Source organism: Talpa occidentalis, unplaced genomic scaffold (genome assembly GCF_014898055.3).
Source record: "Talpa occidentalis isolate TD23 unplaced genomic scaffold, MPIMG_talOcc4v2.1 talOcc4.15, whole genome shotgun sequence".
Classification (NCBI taxonomy): domain Eukaryota; kingdom Metazoa; phylum Chordata; class Mammalia; order Eulipotyphla; family Talpidae; genus Talpa; species Talpa occidentalis.
This window is the reverse complement of record NW_023601543.1, coordinates 65,921,884-65,944,612: the sequence shown is the minus strand read 5'-3', so window position 1 is coordinate 65,944,612 and position 22,729 is coordinate 65,921,884. Positions and strand designations below refer to the sequence as shown.

The window sequence follows — 22,729 nt, the reverse complement described above, 5'->3', positions numbered from 1 at the left end:
TGAAGTTGCAATCTGTCTGGTGGTTTTCTCGTTAGATTGGGTTTGAATGATATGAACATTAGATAATGTCTTGAATTTTTTTCTATTTTAGTGCGAATCCTATTGTGAATAATAATAGACATTCTAGAAAGCCAGAAAGAGAAAGAGCCCCTCTTAGCAAAAACAACATATCTGTTTATCATTCTTTTACTATTATGTAATTTTGCACCTTAGTTAGGAGAAAGACTACATATAAATGAGTTAAAAATTAAAGGTATTTTCCTCCATTTTTTCTACTAGTATAATGAGGAAAAGTGGTACATGAAAAATCTGTGTTTATAAAATGAAGGCTTAGAAGTTCCAGTAATTTTTATAGAACATTGCAAAATGATTAACCAAACTATTTTGAAAGTAAACTTTCAAAAGACTTTATAATAATAATGGCCTAGGGCCTCCCTGGTGCCTCAATGGGTTGAGCACTGCACTATGAAGCAGTCCACAGCCCATGCAGCACGAGTTCAATCCTTGGCCAGGGAGAGACCCACATGGCGCAGCAGACCTCTCCTGTCTCGCCCGCTGCTCCCTTCAGCAGTGTATTTCAGTCAATCTGCCTGTTCTGTTTCCCACTCCCTCTGGTGAATCCTCTTACCCCTTCCCCTGCATCTCTGGCCTGTACCCTAGCTCTTGTATGCATAATAAATAAATCTTAAAAAAAATAATAATGACCTAAATTTGAAGAGCCACCTTTCTTGGTTTGCAAAAAGTGCTTTTACATACAGTACTAATTTCCATCCACTGTAAAACCCTGTTAGCTAACTGTCATTATCTTTTTTTTACAGTTGAGGAATTGAGGCTCAGTGAGATTATGCAAGTGATTAGGCACAGGTCATGTGGCACTTTCTATTTAACCAATTTGGTTGTCCCCTAGCCTCACAGAGCACGTGTGTCAGAAGATAAAGTGGCATATAAGAAATCATAGCCAGTATTTCTTTTGAAAATGCCTTTTTATGAACTACCTTAGAGGGTTTCTGGTACCACAGGTTATTTGTGTCTGCACCAACATGCATGGTTTCAGCAAAAGAATAAGAGCAGGATAAAAGGGTGGAGAAAATGGATCAACCTGCTTGTTCACCTACATTCGGGGTCAGCAAACTATGCCCCACAGGTCAAATCCCCCCACTGCCTGTTTTTGTAAATTGTTTTATTGGAACACAGCCATGCTAACTCGTTTCTGTTTTGTCTGTGACTGCTTTTGCACTCCAGCAAGAGTTGCGTATTTGCAATAGAGACCATGACGTGCAAAGCCTAAAATATTTACTCTTTGTAAATACTTTACAGAAAATATTTGCCAACCTTTCATCTACATAAGTACAAAACTTCCTTGAATGATTTTGATGAAAATATTTAATATACAATATATTTAGACAACCTCTCAAGCAAAAACCAAAACCAGGTCAAACCAACCCCCCCCCCAAAAAAAAAAAAAAAAACACCAAAAACCAGATTTGGAGTAATTGGATAAATTTTGTAGAATGGTTAGAAAAATAAATGGTAGTGCTTTTTTTAAAAAAAAAACAAGTTTTCTTAACTAGTAATGGCAGGATATCTTGGGGCCTTTCATAAATTTATTCAGCACTTACTATGTATAAAATTCTGTAACTCATAAATGTATGAATTAGGGAAAGATAGTGGATTCCACAGGGCCTCCTCTGTAATTCGCTCATTCTGGGACCCTCTTATTTCCATTGAGAGATGCTGAAATTTGGTAAATGCTTCTGGTTTCATATAAGCCCCTCCACAGAACTGATTTCCCTCTGAACTTTCATTTTATTGACTCAGCATTTAGCATGTGCTGGTGTTTTGTTGTTGTCTTTAAAAACTTTAAGCTTGATTTTATTCAAGCAACATTTTTTGTTATTTTCTCACATATTTGAGAAAACAGATAAGCACATTTAAGGAAATAGTCAAAAGCCTATAATTTGACTGCCTAAAGAGAACAATTCTCAACATTTTGTTGTATATCCTAACATTTTTATAGGTAAACTGTCTCTCCAAGGAAAAGAAGCCCGATTTGCACTATTTGCTGATTTCTGTAATATAAATATTTCCATCATGGCCTATTTCAAGCTACTCGTTATTTAACAACTAGCTTACACAATGCCTAATTACTTAGCAGTCTCTTGAGTCGGTATGAACCAGCGCAAGCACTCCACTGTTTACGTGTGTATGTGATTTGTATACATTTTATTTTTACAAAAATAAAATTTTATGTGTGCGTGTGTGTGTATATATATATATATATATATATGCACATATATTTCAATGTTACTTACTCCCTTCATTTACCAAGTATGGTAAACATTTTTATGTATCAGTAGTATACCATAAGTTTTAAGGATTGGATATTTCACTGTTTTTTTTTAATCATTGTTTTATTTGGGGACCTTTCAAGTATTCCCAGAATTTTGTTACTACAAATAATGGTATGATTTAAATTCTTGCAGTAGAAATTCTTTATGAGTTCATATTTAAGAAATATTTTATAAACTGAAGGTGCTCTATAAATATTAGTTTGTTATTTATTATCCTTATTATGTATATGTCCCATTTTTTCCATTTAGATTGTGAGCACCTCCAAATAAGGTGGATGATCAGCTGTCTTTGCATTCCCCACAGCACTTATAAAGTTATGTGTAAATTACTACATTATGTAGGAATGTAGCAAAGTGTGTCGGCATTCATCACATATTTGAAAATAAAGCAATAGTCAGTTTATTCTGTTTTCAAACCCTTGTTGTGGTCAGTGGTCTCACTGTGTGATGTTGTTAGAACTTTACAGTCCTCAATCATAGAGTCAAGTTTTTCCTCAGAGCAAATTCAGTTGGATCAGCTGGGCATGAACTTATAACCTAAACTTCATTAACTTCATTATTTTCAACTGAGCAATTGGTCCAGACTGTTCTACATATTTTCATACAACATATAAATATATGCATGTTTCCCTAGTAAAACATAGCAGACAAACCCGTCACACACACACATAGTCACAGCTATGTACTTTCTTTCTCCCAGGAACAAAGGTTATAGTCACAAAATATGTCCATTTTTTATTCACCGGAGAGACTCCTACATTTCCTCTCTTGCATCAAGTCTTATTATTTCAAATTATAAATATATTCACTGCCATAGTTGCCTCAGGGTGCAAGTACAAAGTGAACATTCAATAGAATAAATGAAGCCATAAAATCTCCAGGCAGCACTATAAGGCTGTTATTAAAATGCATGTTTGAGACCAAATAAGACATCAGTGTAAAGAAAAAATAATAACAGTACAAAACTCAACAAAGCAAAAACAGACAATTACAAATCAGAGGCATCCTGCAGGGGAGGAGGAGGGAGAGGGATCAGAGGGAGGGAGAGAGGAGCACAGGGGACTGTGGTGATGGTGCACAGGTGCCTTGGGGAAGGAAATTCCATGGGGACTCAACCTGAGGGGGTGTGGGGAAGCAAATATTGTTTAAAAAAATAAAAAATTATATAAAAGTGCATGTTTGGGGGAAAATGTCTTTTAACAATTTTGAAACCTAAGGCCACAAACCTCTTATTCCTAGGAATGACCTGTTTTCCTCAGCATCTTATGAAAATTTTCAAACATACATAAGATAACTTGAATGAATTGTACAGTGACCACCCAAGTACATGCCATCTAGATTCTATAATTATATTTTATTTCACACATTTATCCATCCCTCTATTGATCCATTAATCCGTTTGTGTGTGTGCTTCAAAGAAAATTGCACATATTAGTATTCTCCCTCCCTTCAGTACCCATATCATTACCTAGAGATGAAAATCCAATTTAAAAAGGCCTAGAAAGGTAACTGGTTAAAGCACCTTCCCTGGCTTGAAATTCCATAAAAAAAGACATGTCTGGCAGGTTTGCGGGCATGATTGACTTTAATCATATACTACATGGCTTAAGAGAACAGAGAGATAGATAACATTGAAGCCTTCCAGAGGAATGCGAGGTAATAAGATATTTTGCAGGGGGATCTCCCAACCGTGGTTGATGCTTCAATAATGATTTGTGGCATCTATTGAATGTGGAATAAATATATCGTTATTAAATACATTGTAAGTCTATATATTTTTAAGTATTAATATATGTACAGCTATAATGTATACACCCTAGACAAACATACTATATTAGCTTCATAACAATGGGGCAAAATAGGTATCATCACTACTTTATAATTGAGGGAAAAGATTCAGGGGATAAATGACTTGCCCAGTACTACACAGTTAATAAGTATCAGGAAGGGGAACTGAACACATTTCTGTGGCTTTGAAACTTGAGGCTCTTTCCATTCTCTACTTGGTTTCCTTGCCTCAATGGCGTTTGGTGTCACCTCTCAATTTGCTTCTCACTCAGTTTCCACTGGCCTGTTGGGGGTCCGCAAAAGGACTTCGTGTTCAGAAAAGCTCCTTGGAGTGGGTAATTTTAGAGAGGGTATAGTCCAGAGTTGCCAGTTAAAGTTTTGAGAATTAGGCTAAGTACAAGCAGAGAAAAGTAACTGAGAAAGGACAGTATCTTGTCAGCCTCTGACTATCATGACTTGCTGATTTATTTCCAGGTGTTTTGAAGTCTTCTGCATCTACTTTCAGTCAGGCAGCAGCGAAGAGCCTTATGTCAGTATCACCAAGAGGCGTCAAATACCCAAAAATGGCCTCTCAGAGGAGGTTGAGAAGGAGGTGGGCCAGGCAGAGGGCAAGCTGTTTGCCCATCGATCTGCATTCAGTCGAGCATCAGTGATCCAGGCTTTCCTGGGCTCAGCCCCCCAGCTGACCCTGCAGCTGTATATAAGCGTCTTGCAGCAGGATGTCACCATCGGAAGATGTATGTATATTTTCATTTCTACTGGCATATGGGGATCAAAAAGGGAAGCAAAATATAAAGTTTATTTTGTTTTAGATGTAATTCATTCACATGTGCATTCAGTCCTGAGTCTGTGGTCCATAGTGCTTACTGAATGTAGTGGCACCCTTGTTCTCTAAGATTTGTAACTGGAATGGACATTGACCATTGTGAGTCCTCTGTGTGCCCCTATACCCTTTTCTCAGTTTATTGTTTTTCCAGGCGGCAGGGACACAGTGAGAGATCATAGCTGGTGATGACCTATTTGATTTTTACTTGTAGATCCAATGTTTTTTATTCTCAGGTTTTTAATTGTTCAGAATATGGCAAATGATAGCCCATGGACCCAATCAGGCACTGCTTGTAATTGAAATACAACCATGGCCTTTCATTTATTGTCTGTCTGCTTTTGTGATACAATAGCAGAGTTGAGTAGCTGCCACAGAGAGCATGTGATCCACAAAGCCTAAAATCTTTACTATCTGACTCTTTGCTGCAAAAGTTTGCCAACCCTCATTATAGATTTTCAAACAGAATTCCGTTCAGGAAAATAAACCTATCTCATAAAGTGTTATTGTGACAAGTAATATCTGTGAGGCCCCCACCCTCCCAGGAATCTGGAAGTATAGGCCCTCTGAGATTCAAACAATCAATCAAGTGTATACACACACACACACACACACACACACACACACACACACACTTATAAAGAAGAGGGCATGGCCCACTTAAAAATAAAGATGACTGTTTTTTTTTTCAAGTGAAACATTATATAAAGGAATAAAATTATAACTGGTCTAGCAGAAGCAGAAGTGAGAAGCTGAGTGGGCAGACCCCTGGTGCATGTAAGGATCCCAGAACTCCATAGAATATAGTTTGAAAACCTTTGAACTAGAATTCTCTAAGACTTTGAATTCTCTAAGAACCCTGTAGTACTAATAATACATGTATTATTAGTACTACAGGGTTCTTAGAGAATAATTAGTGAATAATTAGTGAATAATAATTAGTGAATAATTAGTGAATAATTCACACTGAATTACATTTCTTTATTTTTTTTAAATTTTTTTTAATAGAGGCATGTTATTTATTAATTAATTAATTTGTTTGTTTATTTGTTTTGTTTATACATGCACTGGGTACAGTCAGAAGCACGGGAGGGTGAGAGAATTCACCAGAGCCAGAGCGGGGAGCAGAGCAGGCAGAAGGACCGAAGTACACTGCTGAGGGGAGCAGCGGGCGGCAGGAGAGGTCTGTGCGCCATGTGGGACCCTCCTCTGGTGGCCGGGGAGCAGCCGGGGATCGAACCGGGGCCGCAGAGGCTGCGGGCAGCTTCGCAACCCAGCATTCAACCGCTGCGCCACCGGGGAGGCCCTGAATTACATTTCTTTAAATAAATGGATTGCTTCTATTTTCAAGGAAGAAGTACCTGAGGAGGTTCTCTTTATGCTTGTGCTTCTGTTAGACCAGTTATAATTTTATTCCTTTATATAATGTTTCACTTGAAAAAAAAAAAGAATTCTGCTACTTAAAATCATCAGTCACTGTACACCTTCATTTTACCAATAAAAATTATAGGCTCCCATGATGTAAATCCTTGACCATGAAGATGCTGTTTGGCCTCACTGTCTTCTCTACTCAAGTGTGACTCTTCACAAAATTAAGGAAACTGATCTTACTTGAGAGTGTTTATAGTTTTAAGGCTCTGTTGAAGTTTTAAGTCTCTGTTGAAAATAATTGAGTGAATGTTCCAAGCTTAGATCTAGTGTACAGGGGACAAATATTAGTTGTTTCAGAAAAAAGAAATACTTGGCTTCTTTGATAAATTTGATAATTCAAGTAAGTTTGAAAAGAAAAATTGAAAGAGAGAGAGAGGGAGAAATAGGGAAAGAACTTTTTGTTTTGAGCAATATGGCTACATTTGGGGCTGATGACCACAAACCTATTTTTCCATCAAGCCATTAAAATATGCAAGTTTGCTTTTTACCTAATACCATGTGGAAAATAAACATTTGATAATAATTGTTTTTAAAAATAAAGACGACTGCCATTTACAAAGGTCTTGATTAATCCTAGTTCTGCTTCAACATGTCTGAGAAAGGATTCCCTCCCCTAGAAGGGTTAAGGTAATTATAAATGGACTATAGGCTAGGATGTGTCACAAGATGGTGAATTTTATAAATGTTGTGCGTATTCTGACTGCTCCACCATCCAGCTGTTCCGCATTCTCTCGCCTCCTTGGCACCCCCATTCCCTGAGATACAATAATACTGAAATTACTCCACTTAATAACCCTACAATGGCATTTTAGTGTTTCAGTGAAAGGGAGAGTCACATGTCTCTTTAAATCAAAAACTAAATATGATTAAGCCATATGATTATGGGGAGCGCATGTTGAACGCCAAGATAGATCAAAAGCTGGGCCTCTTGTGACAAGCAGTTAATCAAGTTATGAATGCCAAGGAAAAGTTCTGGAGGGAAATTCAAAGTGCTATTGCAGTGAACACATGAAAGATAAGAAAGTGAAACAGCCCTGTTGATATGGAGAAAGTTTTAGTGGTGTGAAGAGAAGATGCAGCCTACCACAGCATTCCCTTAAGCCTAATCCAGGCAAGGTCCCAATGCTCTTCAATTGTATGAAAACTGAGAGAGGCAAGGAAGCTGCACAAGAAAATTTTGAAGCCAGCTGAAGATGGTTCATGAAGCTTAAGGAAATAAGTTATCTCCATAGCAATAAAATTGCAAGGTGAAAAAGCAAGTGCTGATGGAGAAGCTGCAGCAAGTTATCCAGAAGATCTAGCTAAGATTATCAATAAAGTGGTTACACTAAACAGATTTTCAGTGCAGATGAAACAGCCTTATATTGGAAGAAGGTGCCCTCCAGGGCTTACATAGGTAGAGAGAAGTCCATGCCTGGCTTCAAAAGTTCAAATTACAAACTGACTTTCCTGTTAGGGGCTAATGAAGCTGGTTACTTGAAGTTGAAGCCAGTACTCATTTATCATTCTGAAAATCCTAGGACACTTAAGAATTATGCTAAATCTACTCTGCCTGTGCTCTATAAATGGAACAACAGAGCCTGGATGACAGCACATGTCTTTCCAAAATGGTTTACTGACTATTTTAAGCCCTCTGGTGAGAACCTACTGCTCAGAAAAAAAGACTTTTTCCAAAATATGACTGCTTATTGACAATATACAGGGTTACCCAAGAGCTCTAATGGACATGTACAAGATATATGTTGTTTTCATGCCTGCTAACACATCATCATTCTGCAGCTCATGGGTAAAAGAGTCATTTAAATTTTCATGTTTTTTTATTGAATAAATACATTTCATAAGGCTATAACTACCATAGACAGTGATTCATCTGATAGGCACACGCAAAGTAAATTGCAAACCTTCTCAAAAGGATTCACCATTCTAGATACCATCAAGAACACTTGTGATGCGTGGGAAGAGGTCAAAATGTCAACATTAACACAAGTTTGGAAGAAGTTGATTCCATACCTCCTGAATGACTTTGAATTCAAAACTTTAGGGGAGGAAATAACTACAGATATGATAAAAATAGCAAAAGAACTACAATTAGAAGTGGAGCCTGAAGATGGGACTCAATTTCCTGTGATCTCATGATAAAACTTGAATGGATAAGAAGTTATTGCTGACAATGAACAAAGAAAGTAGTTTCTTGAGATGGAATGTACTTCTGGTGAAGATGTTGTGAACACTGTTGAAATGACAAGAGATTTAGAATATTACATAAATTCAGTTTAACAAGCCGTGACTGGGTTTGAGAGGATTGACTCCAATTTTGAAAGAAGTTCTACTATATATGAAATACTCTCAAACAGCAGTGCATACTACACAGAAGTCATTCATGAAGTGAAGAGTCAGTTGCAGCAAGCTTCATTGTTGTCATATTTGAAGAAATTTCCATAGCCACCCCAGCCTTCAGCATCCACTGCTCTGATCAGTCAGCAACCATCATCATCAAGGCTAGACCCTCCACCAGCAAAACGATTAGGATTCACTGAAGGTTCAGATGATAGTTTGAAGTTTTAACAATAAATTATTATTTTTAATTAAGATATGTGCTTTTTTTTTACCTATGATGTTATTGCACACCTGATAGACTACAGTACCGTGTAAAACATAACTTGTATGTGTTGGAAAACCAAAAAATTCATTGTGACTCATTTCATTGTGATATTCACTTTATTGTAATGGTCTGGAACCAAACCTGCGATATCCCCACGGTGTTCCTATATTTCTTTTTTTTTTTTTTAAATCAGGGGACTCCAAATGATTGTTATCATTATCAAAGTTTGGGAACACTAGATTAGACTAATCTTCACTAGCCGAGGGGTGGGCCCCTTTCCACCCAGAACAAAATTGTATTTTCCTAAGATATAAGAGCAGGAAGGAATTTTGAGTAGACAGCTAACAGTATCTTTCATACCATGTAAGGGAAGTTGAGACCAATAGAAGTTAGATGTTATTGACAGGAAGACATCAAGTCCATTCAAAAATTAAAGTCTATAACCATCTTCCCTCTGCTTCTGTGCTCACTGAGCAGACATTGATGAATTTGGCCCTGGGAGAGATTGGCCTTGGAGAGAGAAGGCGGAGCCAGCAATGTGGTCCACTGGAGAGGTTTTTTTTTAATTGAAATATAATTCATATAACATAAAACACTATTTGTAAGTGTAAGTGTACAATTCAGTGGACTTTAGGATAGTCACAGTGATACAATTATCACCACTATCTAATTTTAGAACATTTTTATTACATCAAAAAGATATTTCATACTTGCTAGCAGTCACTTCTCATTTCCCCTCCTCCAGCCTCTGACAATCACTAGTCTGCTCTCTGTCTCTATTGATTTGCCCGCTGTACATATTTAATATAAATGGAACCATACACTGTTGCAGAGTTTTATTGCTCGTAGTCAGTGAATAATGGACTCTGTCTCTGAGCTTAAATCTTGGTAAGTTTGGCTATCCAGAGACTCCTGGGTCCAATTAGCGTTCAGCAGTGCATGAGCAAGTCTCTGGATTTTGGTGTGGCTGAGGTCCAAGTGAGCAAATCAAGCTTAATATGCTCCATAGGGCCTCCCCTGGTGGCGCAGCGGTTGAGCGCTGGGTTGCGAGGCTGCCCGCAGCCTCTGCAGCCCCAGTTCGATCCCAGGCCACTGGCGAGGGTCCCACAAAAAAAAAAAAAAGCTCCATAAAGGCCCCCTGCAGCCTGACATTTCGCCTCTCTGGACACCAAACTGCCTTTCTCTTCCACTTATAGTAGTTATGCTGGTAGTAATAATGACTTTCTCCAACCCTTGCTTTTTGGTAGACAAAGCTTCGTGATAGACACCATTGTGTTTCATTTTCACAGCATCCCTGTGAAGAGCATAAGATTCCTTCTATCTTACTAAAGCAGGAAATTGTACTCACCGTCCACCAAAGGAGACAGAATTTGGATTAAATTTATATGAATTCATTCATGAACTCAATGACTATCAAATAGGTTCTATATTCCTGAGCCTGTGTTGGGCTCTGAGTATAAAGTAGTGAATAAGATGGACAGTCTGCAATTTGCAGCAACATGGATGTTCCTGGAAGGGGTCATGCTTAGTGAAATAAGCCAGAAAGAAAAAGAAAAATCCCAGATGGTCTCACTCCTAGCAGGAATTTAGAAAACCTAAATAAGGGACCAGGAAAAAGACTAATTATAATAAAGTAAAAATCTAAATCAACAAGCAACTATAAACCAGAGACACACTACGGGGGGTGCAGGAAAAGGAGGGATTGGGGTCAAAATAAGGGGGGGTGGGAATTGTATGGGGACTATAACCAAGATGAAAATGCACACATTGTGCAAAAATGAAAAATGATGTAAAAAATATATAAAATAAAATAATTTTTAAAAACTTCAAAAAAAAAATAGACAGTCCCCTGTCTTTTCAAACAAATAGGAAATAGTCATATATTTATTTTATTTCAGATAAATCTTGCAAAGTGAAATTTCTGTGTGAGGGTATATTGGGTGAATCTAACAAAGTCCGAGAGATGAGAGAAAAATTCCCAGAGGAACTTAAGTTTAAACCAAAACCTGGTAGATGAAAAGTGAAGAAAAAAAATGGGAAAGAGCAGTCCAGGACCTTTATCCCAAAGGTCATGGGAAGGCATCGATGAGTATTAAGCAACACAGTGTCACAATCAGCTTAGCTTTAGAAACTTATTACTCTGAAAAATGGATTGGAAACAGGGAGGCCAGTTACTGGGCTGCCACAGTTTTCAAGGTGAAAATTATAATGCCTTAGGCTGGAATAGTAGGAATTAATTATTGTAGCATTATTCATGAAGCAGATGTAGAAAGATGAAATTATTGAGTGGGGTGGTGAGCAGAGGGAGATGTCAAAAAATGACTCCCCCTTTCCTGATATGGGTAGCTGTAGTCATGGATCCTCATTTTTTTTCAAAAAAAAGATTTATTTATTTATTTATTTATTTATTTATTTATACAAGCACTGGGTACAGTCAGAAGTGAGGGAGGGTGAGAGAATTCACCAGAGTCAGAGCGGGGAGCGGAGCAGGCAGAAGGACCGAGGTACACTGCTGAGGGGAGCAGCGGGGGACAGGAGAGGTCTGCGCGCCATGTGGGACCCTCACCCGGTGGCCAGGGATCAAACTGGTGCTGCAGAGGCTGCGGGCAGCTTCGCAACCCAGCGCTCAACCGCTGCGCTACCAGGGAGGCCTAATGGATCCTCATTTGTATTGATCCTAGAGGAGCAGATGTGTGGGGTATGTTTTTACTTTTATTTTCACACATTTTTCCTAAATGAGCACATTTTCAAGATTTTATCTAACTCATGAGAGAACCAGCATATGTTAGAATCAGCAAAAAGAGAGTCCAAAGAATAGACACAGAGATATTAACGAGGGATATTGAAATGAATGTGTAAATGAAGGTGAAACTGGTTTTAGTATGGCACAAGGAGGGATAATTGTACCTCTGCTGTACAAGGCATTGTGCGTGTCTATCAGTGGCCAACAGCTTAAAAGGGAGTTATGACAGCTCAAAGATAGCACGAGGCTAAAGTCAGATAACCTAGAGTAGTGTCTCCTAAAGATGGAACAGTGTTTCCATTGAAACATTCATTTTTTTGTAGACTGTTAAAGTAGAATGAGTTCCCTCAGAAAGAGGGTTCAGTCTGTTGACTGGGTATCAGCCACAAACATATCTAGACCAGTCCTGATCAGGGCCGCACGGACACCAATGACATCATAAAAACAGTGTTGTCACAAAGATAGCCTGACCAATGAAGACTGGAGTATGAGGGTATGGTAGGCAGGAATTAGATGCCCAGGCCAGTGGGATAATCAAAAACATGTCAACCCTAGGAAGTGGATTCTCTCCAGTTCCGTAAAAGCCAGGCTGAAGTTCCCCATCAGCCCCATGGGCCGACTTCTACGAGGGCGTCACTATATCGAGCGCCTGAACTCACCCATGCCGGTTTTCCTTGATGGGATGGTAGACTTCCTGACAAACAGTATCGTGGAGATGGTGACCAGGGAGGCGCGAAATAGCCGCAAGATGCTGGTCAAAACAGAAGTCATGGAGAAGGCAATGGACAACAGTTGGCACCACTGCCGCTCCCTGAAGAAAGACACCCATTCTCAGGGTCAGGTGCCCCAACTCTGGAAGAAGAGAATGAAAGTCCCAAAGGAGCCCTCATCAGCAGCCTCGTCTAGTGCCCCAGTTACCCGTAGATGAGGATGGGCTGGTCTTCTGGCATTAGCACGTACTATTAAGGTGTTTAAAATCTATGAACTGGCTCTTGACTCCTCTGTTTCGTCGTTTTCCGTTGGCAGTGTCTGCGAGACATCTGGGACGAGCTATCTGGGGGGAGGCAGTGGTAGAAGATGTGGTAATGTGAGATGGTTGACCCAACTGGTGATTTTGGGGGGCCCTTTTAAGGGTGACTAGGGAAATGGCCCTGCTGGGAATAGCTGGCTAAAGTCATGGGGGGAAGAAGACTTTCTTACTGGCTCCGAGCAAGGCAAGGCCTTGAGGTTGGCAGGGGGGCTGTCCCTAGCTTGTTGAATTGCCAGAAAGATGGTAGCTGGGTGGGGCTGAATACCAGGACTGAGGTGCCTAAGGCTTTATTCATGCCAGGGAACATCCAAGTCAGGGGTCAGGAGGGGTGTGTGGGGAGGATTTTATCAAAGGCCAGAGAAGTCATTGTGTGTGGATGCACCATGCGGGGTTCGCAGGTCTGTGTGCTCCAGTGTCACCCGACACCTGACCCCAACCTGCGGTTGTCGACACTAATAGTCACTGTCACACCTCTGGGTAACCAGATGTCCTGGGTTCTTTCATTCTCTGGAATGAAGTCTGGAATTTGAGGTGATATTTGGAGATTGAGTGTTAATAACCTCTTGTTGCAAGCACTCTGGAGAGGGGACGTGGGAGAACCGGGTGGATTGGTCCTGTCACCCCTTTAAGAATGGTGCTTCAGCTAGGCTTGTGGGTTCCATAGGACACATGGGTCACGGTCAGCATAGCAAGCAGAGAGGAGCCCTGCCTTTGAGAATCCATGAGCCATCCAAGTTTGACCCTTTGTACATTTCTGATGGTGGCAAGGATTTGCTGTAGTTCAGAGGCCACAGAGAGGACACCATTGACAGCCTGTGCCCTATTGGGAGTGGGAAAATCATAACCAGAGTAGGGCCAGAGGCTGGGGAGGGTGTGGCTGCCAAACTAGATCTGTGATCAAAAGCAGTGTTAGGGCAGGCCAGGGTCAGGCACAGATCAACATGCCAAAAATATGTGTGAGGTGAGGTGAACCCAAGAGTAGAGCCTAAGGGAACTTGGATGGTAATGTAACTTTATGTTGGCATGAATACAAGGCCTGGGAACTGGGCTGGCCTACCAGGAACACAACCTCTGGAAATAGAGGCATTTTTTAAAGATTTATTTATTTATGCATGCAAGAGTTGGGGTACAGGCCAGAGATGCAGGGGGTCAGAGGATTCACCAGAGCAGAATGGGGGGCAGAGCACACAGATTGACTGAAATGCACTGCTGAGGGGAGCAGCAGGTGAGACAGGAGAGATCTGCTGCACCACGTGGGTCAGCTCCCCGGCCAGCCAGGATAGAACTCATGCTGCAGTGGCTGTGGCTGCGGATAGCTTCATAGTGTTGAGACTTAACCCCTTGTGCCACCAGGGAGGCCCTAGAGGCATTTTTAAGTTCTAGGCTCTCTTGTTCCCTGTGTCTGACAGATTCTGCAACATGGTGACAGGGAAGACCACCTGACTCTTTAGAAAGGGCCGTTGGAGCCCCAAGATAGAATTTAAAATGTGAAGGATCTTCTATTACCCTCTAATGCATTTTTTCCTGAAGTACAAAAATTGCAAAGTGACAACTCATAAACCTAATCTGGGTGGCAGATAGATTTGTCAGTTTTATATAGACATCTTAAAGGAAAGTTAAGCTGATGACCTTTAAATTCAAGAACTTTTTACCAGAGTATCTGGGTCTCTGGCTTCTCTTGTGAAATCAGAATGTATGGGCATACACATGCTTCCAGTATGCTAGCCATTCAATATGCTGTCTCATTAAGATGAGTGTCTAGTTTGCCACTCCTTTCTTTGTATCTCACATCTGACCCACATAACTTACTCATAGTAACTATTTGGTCACTATAGGTAACGAGGATTTGTGAATCTCACCACAAATTAATTCTAAGTCCACAGTGTTGAAGGATCAGTCTTCCATTTAATGATGTTGTGTACAGTACAATGCTTCTCAAACTATCTTTGGTGTAGGACCAGTATTAACTGTTTTTCTTGTTTTAATTCCATATAAACTGGTAGGCGGGCTTATTTCGCATAACTAGTGTGCAGTCAGAGTTGAGTCATCACATGAGTAAAAGAGCTTGCTGTAAAGGTTCCAAAATGCAGATTCAATTTGCATTCTGGTAGCTGACTAGTAACAGTTTGTTACCAATCATCAGTCAATGCACCACAATTTATTTTTTTTAAATAATAAATTTTATTTTTATATTCCCCATACAATTGCAACCCCCCCATTCTGACCCCAATCCCTCCCCTCCTGCCCCCCACCCCCCAAAAAGTGTCTCTGGTTCATAGTTTTTTGTTGATTTTGATTTTCACTTTCTTATAGTTATTCATTTTCCTGGTCCCTTATTTAAGTTTTCTAGATTCCTGCTATGAGTGAGACCATCCGGTATTTTTCTTTTTCTTTTTGGCTTATTTCGCTGAGCATGATCCCTTCCAGCGCCATCCATGTTACTGCAAATTACATGTGTTTATCTTTTTTGAATGCTGAGTAATATTCCATGGTATATATATACCACATCTTCTTGATCCAGTCATCTATTTTTGGGCATTTGGGCTGTTTCCAAAGCTTAGCTATTGTAAATAGTGCTGCTATAAACATAGGGGTGCAGGTGTTCTTTGGAATTGATGTTTCTGTATCCTTTGGGTAAATACCTAGGAGTGGAATTGCTGGATCCTATGGAAGCTCTATGTTTAGTAGGTCCAGAAATCTCCACACAGCTCTCCATAGTGGTTGGACCAGTTTGCACTCCCACCAACAGTGCAGAAGAGTTCCTTTTTCTACACACCCTCGCCAACATTTGTTGTTGCTAGTTTTTTTAATATGTGCCATTCTCACTGGTATAAGATGTTATCTCATGGTAGTTTTGATTTGCATTTCCCTGATGACAAGTGATGTTGAACATTTTTTCATATGCCTGTTGGCCATTTGCATTTCCTCTTCAGAGAAGTTTCTTTTTAGCTCTTCTGCCCATTTTTTGACTGGATTATTTTCTTTGTTGTTGTTGAGTCTCGTCAGCTCTTTGCAGATTTTTGTGATCAGTCCTTTATCATTAGTGTTGGATGCAAAAATGTTCTCCCAGTTGGTGGGGTTTCTCTTTGTTTTTGTTATTGTCTCTTTTGCTGTGCAGAAGCTCTTTAATTTGATGTAGTCCCAACTGTTTATCTTTGCCTTCACTATCACTGCTTTGGGTGATGTGTCTGTAAAGATGTCTTTGATGCATGCACCACAATTTAACCAGATTGGAATAATGAATTTGTTTTATTATCTTAAGAGTATGATTATAAATCTAAGGTCGTATATTTGTTGTCCTTTTAGTGTTTCTCCTTCACAGTCCATGGAAACAAAAGATCAGTCTCTTTTATATTCAGGGTTCCAGAATCATTGTGGGGAAAATTTCTCTAATTTTCTGTTAAAGCAAAATCTACTAAAGGAAATCAGTTTGCAGCAGAGAGATTAGCTACTGCAGTTGTGAGATAATTGTGTTCTGAAATGCAGGATGAGAGGAACTCACCAACTCATTGTGAGAGTGTTCATGACATACTGACGCTAAGTAGTGAAAGAAAGGTGAGAACAATGGTGCTCTGGGCTCCTGTAAGTGTAAATTACTTGGGGACACATCACCGTCCACGGTTGTAAAATGAGGAGGTTATATTAAATTATTTCAGAGTTTGGCTTAAGGTGAATAGTTACCAGTCTGGTCATTTCCAAAGAAAAGTGGGTATTTGGGGCACAGTGATTCTTTTTAGGGTCTCCATTTTGCATCTGACACCACGTTGGCCCAGAGATGGTAACCTGCTCTCCCAAGGTCACTTGGAGAGTGGGTAGCACAGTAGGGGGAAGAGCTCTCCTCTCCTAGCTGTTGTAGAGTCTCCTTCATGACTATATCCTGAGAAATGGGTCTCAAGAGAGAAAGTGTTTAATGTTTGCCACCAGGAAAGAGAAGGTAAATTCTTCAATATGAAGTGTTAGGGTCTCCTGGATTTCTAGCAAAGCACTCAACAACTCACTTGTTGAGGAACTTTTCATCTGTGTTTTATTTGGAGGCACACAGGTTAGGCTCAGGACTGAATTTATAGTGCAAGCTTTGCAAACCCAAGTGTTGTTTCAGGGGATATTGTGATAGCTGTCATGAACCCATCTCCTCAAGTGACATGTTCTCAAAATTATGATTCTTCCCTCTGCCATAGTATCACAGGTGCTTATGTGATAATATCAGAAGCCTGTGTCTTTGAAGTACCCAAGTTACTATCACTTTTCATGGAGTTTTGAGACCTTGCTTTGTTGAAGCTAAAAATCTCAGCCTTGTAGCTAATTGTAGGTCCTTCAGGGAAGCATCAGAGTAAATTGAAAAACTACCTAAGGATGGCAGAAACTTAAAATATCTGTGGGGTACTTGTAAATTTGTGATAATTTTCACAAGCAAAAGGTCTGGTGGACGTGCATAATGAAAATAATACAACTAAAGATGAAATTTGTTTATGATATGCAAAATATGATAATGAATTCAATCCAAAAAGAGTTTTGCAGAAAATGTCTATAAACATATTGATTATACCTATTTTCAAAGAAGTTTGGGGTAGATGTTAAGCATCTATTTTACTAAATATCCATAGAAAATGTTGATGTACATCCTCCTTGGAAAATCACTGCTCTAGAAGTTACTGGTAAAGTTTTAAAGGGAAGGTTATGCACAACTATGTTTTTAAATTTATTCAATTATCACTGATACCACTGTAATTTTGTTGTCTAATATAATCAGAGAAGATACTAGCTGGACTCTGAGAGTTAGAAACATAGTGGACAATAAGGGTGCTAATAAATATACAGGAACTTCACATATAGCATAGAATTTCTGAAATATTAATATTTTCCCTATTCAGATTTAATCTAGGAAAGGCTAAATACCTCTTCTGGTTTGGCTTTTTCTCATTCCAGTAATCAATAGTAGCGTAGTAGAGTAGTTTTTTCCCTAAGAACTCTCTTTATATAAAGTAAAAGAACAAATCATTTTTACTTTCTGGAGACTTCTGGGAAATCTCCAAGACAGTTTTAAATGCAAAAGATGTTGTGAAGCTGTATTTCATTTTCATTTTGGATTCAATTTTGGAAGGCAAAATTGAAAAATTTCCCGGAGATTTGAGAATTAGGGTTATGTGTACATGAGTATATGGATGATTGTAGCTTGGCTATCTGTTAATTAAAGTGACAATACATTATTTAAATAATGTAACAATTCTTAACCCATTTGTAAATGCAAAACTTGTATTGTTTCTTTATTTCTAAGAGACTAATCAACAGCATAGTCATAGCACAGTGTTATTGTGGTGCGATATGGAATCTCTGCTCTTTGGACAGATTACATATATACTGACCCCAAAGAAATTCAGGTTCTAATCCCTGAAACCTGTGAATGTTACCTTATATGGCGAAAAGAACTTTGCAGTTAAAGAGACTGAGATGAAAAGAGCATTGTGGATACACAGGTGGTCCTGAAGGAATCACACCTGCCCTTATAAGGGGCTTGATTACAGAGAAGGAGACCTGAGGACTGAAGGTGACCCACTGCTAGCTTTGAAGATGAAGGAAGGGGCCACCAGCCAAGAAATGCCAGGAATGCAGCTTTAGGAGATGGGAAAGGCAATGAAAGGGATTTCCCTTCTTCACTGGAGGAAGCACGGCCCTGTGACACCTTGATTTTATCTCAGTGAAGTAATTTATTCTCACCTCCAGGACCATAAGAGAATAAATGTGTGTTGCTTTAAGCCACCACCTTTGTGGTAATTTGTCATAGCAGCCATAGGAAACTGATAAATGTGCCGAGAAACCTTTTACATTGTCTTATTAAGAGCAGACTAATACCCCAAGGAAACGTTTTCATTTTCACAGAGAATAAGAAGACTCTGGGTTTACTTCAGTTTAGTATTTGTTCCTAAAGGGAGTGAAGACTCCTTTTGACAACCTTAGGGATGAGGCCATCAAAGCTGATCTAGACATGCCAAATCTGTGTTTTCCTTTTCAGAGTCTCTTTCTATAACTTTCTGTATTCAGTTTTTTCCATCATCATTCTTTCTCCTTTGCACTCTAAAACAAGTCTTTTTTACTTCAGGACAGAAGCATTCATTTTTGACCCTTAATTAGAAAACAAAAACAAAAACTGCATCTCATGATCCTGAGATTCCTAATAGAGTCTCATTTACACAGTGTCTCATTCATCCATATTAATTGTAACTTTTAAGCACTTAGTTGTATTTCACAGAGAAAACCAGGAGGTAGATAATTTTTGAATTTATTTTATTTTAGCATAGTTCCAATTCAACTTTACTGAGCCATACATTTCCCTTATATATATGTTTACTGTGTAGCAAAGAGTAATACACTCATTTACAAACTCAAAAATATAACGTCTTTGTAGCATGTACAAATACATAAGCATAGTTATGCTGCGCATTCAGGGTTTCAGTATTCTATCTTACCTAGAAATGATCTCAGCATCCTTTGAATATCTATTAATTATTTCATATCAGGGCAAAGTCTTCAGTTATCCAAAGATTTGGAAATGCTAGTAAAGATGACATACTATAAAAGACATCTACTATATGACATACTATATGACATACATCTACTATATGACATCTATTATATGACATACTATATAAGACATCTTTACTGTGCAAATAAAAGTCTGTATATGATATTTTTCATAATTTCAAGCATTCAATAGCAGTAATTTTAGATAATTTCATCATAAACATATGTAAGTTTAGGGAAAAGATACCCAAAAGTCATAAAAATGTATGTGTATGCTTGTATTATATTTAATACTGATAAATCAGAGAAGACTTTTTTTCATTAAACCCACAATATTGTACTAGTCATGATTGTCCAAGATTTACAAAATTATCTACATTTGGATCATTGAAATATACTTTTTACTTAGAACATTTAAAGTATCAGTAGCTCAGTTTCTATATTTAGTTATGTTCATTTATCTAGATATGTCAGTCAGCACAGAACTCCTTTAAGAGACTGTACAATCTAATATATCAATGCCATTGAAAACTAGGAAAATAGTACATGCTTTCACAATCACATGTCAAGGCATTTCTGAATTATAGACAAAGAGGCAATTAGTTGCAGAGAAATGGAGCTTATAGCTTCAGTCTACACTTTCAGCTGAATCAAGAATAAACAAGAAAAATCTCCACAGTTCAGATTTCAAATAGCTGCTGTCCTCCTAAAAGGCATGAAATTCTGAATAAATTTGAGCTAAAACCCAAAAAGATCAACAAACCAGATTCTCTGTTGCCTCTCACTCAGCAGGAACTAGGTTTCTTCAACCATGAATCCATTTAGAGAGCTTTCCAGGTAGTCTGATCCTAATATCAAATTCCCATCTATTTCTGCCAATAATGGGGAAAAACTAATGGCTATAAATGAACCAAAACAAAACAGAAACACGAATTAATAGAGGGGAAACTTAAAATTAGAAAAACACAGAGTCAGTACAGGTATTTTTTGCTCTTTAATGTCACCTAAGAAAGCCTAAATAAATAAATAAAACCCTGGGCTTCAACTGGACACTAGATGCACTTCGCGGTGAACAGTTTACCTGGCTCAGGCAGGGGAATCTATTGGGCATCTAACTGTGGCTTCCAAAACAAGTAAAAGATATTTTTTCAAAATGGGTGACATCATGTCATTCATACGGATATGGACACACGTTAAGAGATTTTTTAATCTATGAGGTAATGGGTAGATGTTAAAATGAGTTCAGAAGAGGGATATTGATTAGCATTATGGAAATAAGTATGTAATTGGCAACAAAATTGGTTTTATTACATTGTGAGAGGGAAGACAATCGAATCTCTGTTGGTTAATGCTTTCTGTCTGTGTATCAGTGACCTGACAGGCTGCATCCTGGAGCTGGTAAGCAGCAAGGCCCATGGCCACCACAGGACGTATACTGCACCACAACATGCAGAGGGGGCAGTGCTGAACTCTGAGCTCCACTGCTGCTTTAGGGGAAGGACATCTGTCTAATTGACGGCACAGCCCAATTCAGGAAGAACTGTTGACACCTGGCTTCCAGTAGTGGTGCAGGCCTTCACAGTCTCATCCACTGGCAGGCCCACTCACAGTTGAGGGAGCCCCATGCTGCTGCCACCAGCAAATACTATTAAAGAGTTTGAATCTCCTGGGTATGTTTCTGACTCCTCCCAGTATCTGTTCTTTTGAGCAGTGTCTGTGGGACAACTAAGAGGAGATACCCTGTAGTGCTTAAACATTTAGTCTAGAGGTAAGAATGTACATATAACCTAGAGAACTAAATTGGGGGACTATAGCAAGTTCTGAGATACTCTGGGCCACTTGTTCTCTGCCCTCTTGATTTTAGTGCAGCTGTGGTAGAAAGTGCCCCACACATAGCCAGCACCCCACATCAAACACTTGTCCCCGCACACACTGTGGTATTTCTCTGTTTTTCTGCCTCAGGGTTTTCTCCAACATTGCTAATATAATTGGGGCACCCTGTGACCCTTCCTTGTCATGATTTCAGAATTTATCATTCTAATGCATGATTTACAGCTTAACTACATCTGCACTGTATCCATAAATATTACGTATCACTTTTGTAGGTCTTTAAAGGTTATCATACTCTGGAAGTTATTTGGAAGCTTGCATTTTTTTACTCTATTTTGGGAACTAGTCATGCGGATGATTGTAGTACTAGTTCACTCTTTTTCATGGCTTAAAAGAGTTTTGTTGCAAATAACAACTTTCAGTAAAGAGACAAATAGTAAATGTTTTCGATTTTGCAATATATCTATGGTCTGTGTTACATATTCATTTTCTTTTCACAACACTTTAAAATGTACAGAACATTCTTAACTCTTGGGCTATAAACAGGAGTTTGCTAGCTGCTGTTCTGTGTGACTCTACCACTACTTATGTGTTCTCCTTTTGACTTTTATGACTTTTGGGGTCTCTGATTCTTCTTATATGAAGCAGAAATAATGATTATCTTGATTGCCTCCTTAGGAGGCTAGGAAAATAAGGCAGATAGTAGATATGGATGTTTGAAATGTTAAAAAGCCTGTTTTATTCCTTTCTCCTCTTCCTACCTCCTTCTCTCTACTTTCCTCTCCATTCTTGTTCCTTTTTGCTGCCCTAAGTAGGCCCTGAATTGAATTTCCTTGAAGAAATATTGAACTCATTGAGAAACACAGATGGCCCAGATGCATAGGAAGCACAATTGGGCAGCTGGGGAGTGGGGAAGGCCTGATCCCTAAGTGTGTAGTACTGTACTCTTACTGGCGGTTTCTCTGAAGCTCTGGGGCATCAGTGACTGGGAAATTCAGGAGGTATTGTCTATGCTAGTCAGCCTCTTGGCTGGAGCACGGTTGTTCCTTTGCTCAAGTGCTCTGGGACTAGTGTCAGAAGCTTGCTTGGTGGCCTGTGCTGTTACCAAATAGCTGAGTGACCAAGTTGACCTCACAGACCTTTTGTCTCTCCATCTATCACCGCAGGTTTCACAGGATTGCTGTGAAAATTAAATAAGTTGAAAGATTTGGCATGTAATACCGGCCCTTGATGAGATGCTCATTAGAGGTTTAAATTACTGTATTAATAGTTGACTTAAAGAAAAACAAAAAAGGGAAAAAAAAACAAAGAAAGGAAAAAATTTAAGAATATAGTTTACTTAGGGTCGTTGCAACTAGAGTACAGGTTTGCAAGGGGTATGTGCCTACAGTGTTTTGGTTTTGGTCTTTTGGTATGGTATTGGTAACTAATTGATCTTAATAAAACTTGTAAGCTTGCAAAAAGGCAATAAAATTAAGGTTGGAGTCTGTGTTTTGACTCCTTTGGTCTTGATGCAAAACAGTGTTGAATGAATTTTTCTTTATGGGAAAGTTTTTGACAATGAATCTAAATTCTTCAATAGAAAGCTATTCCAATTTCAGTGTCATCTTGT

At 39.0% G+C, this 22,729-nt stretch overlaps 1 protein-coding gene across 1 annotated transcript in view; it reads left to right on the top strand.

Moving 5' to 3' along the window:
• The window catches only part of XK (X-linked Kx blood group antigen, Kell and VPS13A binding protein), a 42,572-nt gene that overhangs the window by 2,877 nt on the left and 16,966 nt on the right, over nucleotides 1–22,729 (top strand). Inside the window, exon 2 of the mRNA XM_037512540.2 lies at nucleotides 4,614–4,876. Within this exon, the coding sequence (XP_037368437.1) occupies nucleotides 4,614–4,876 (263 nt within the window). The remainder of the gene's footprint in view (nucleotides 1–4,613; nucleotides 4,877–22,729) is intronic.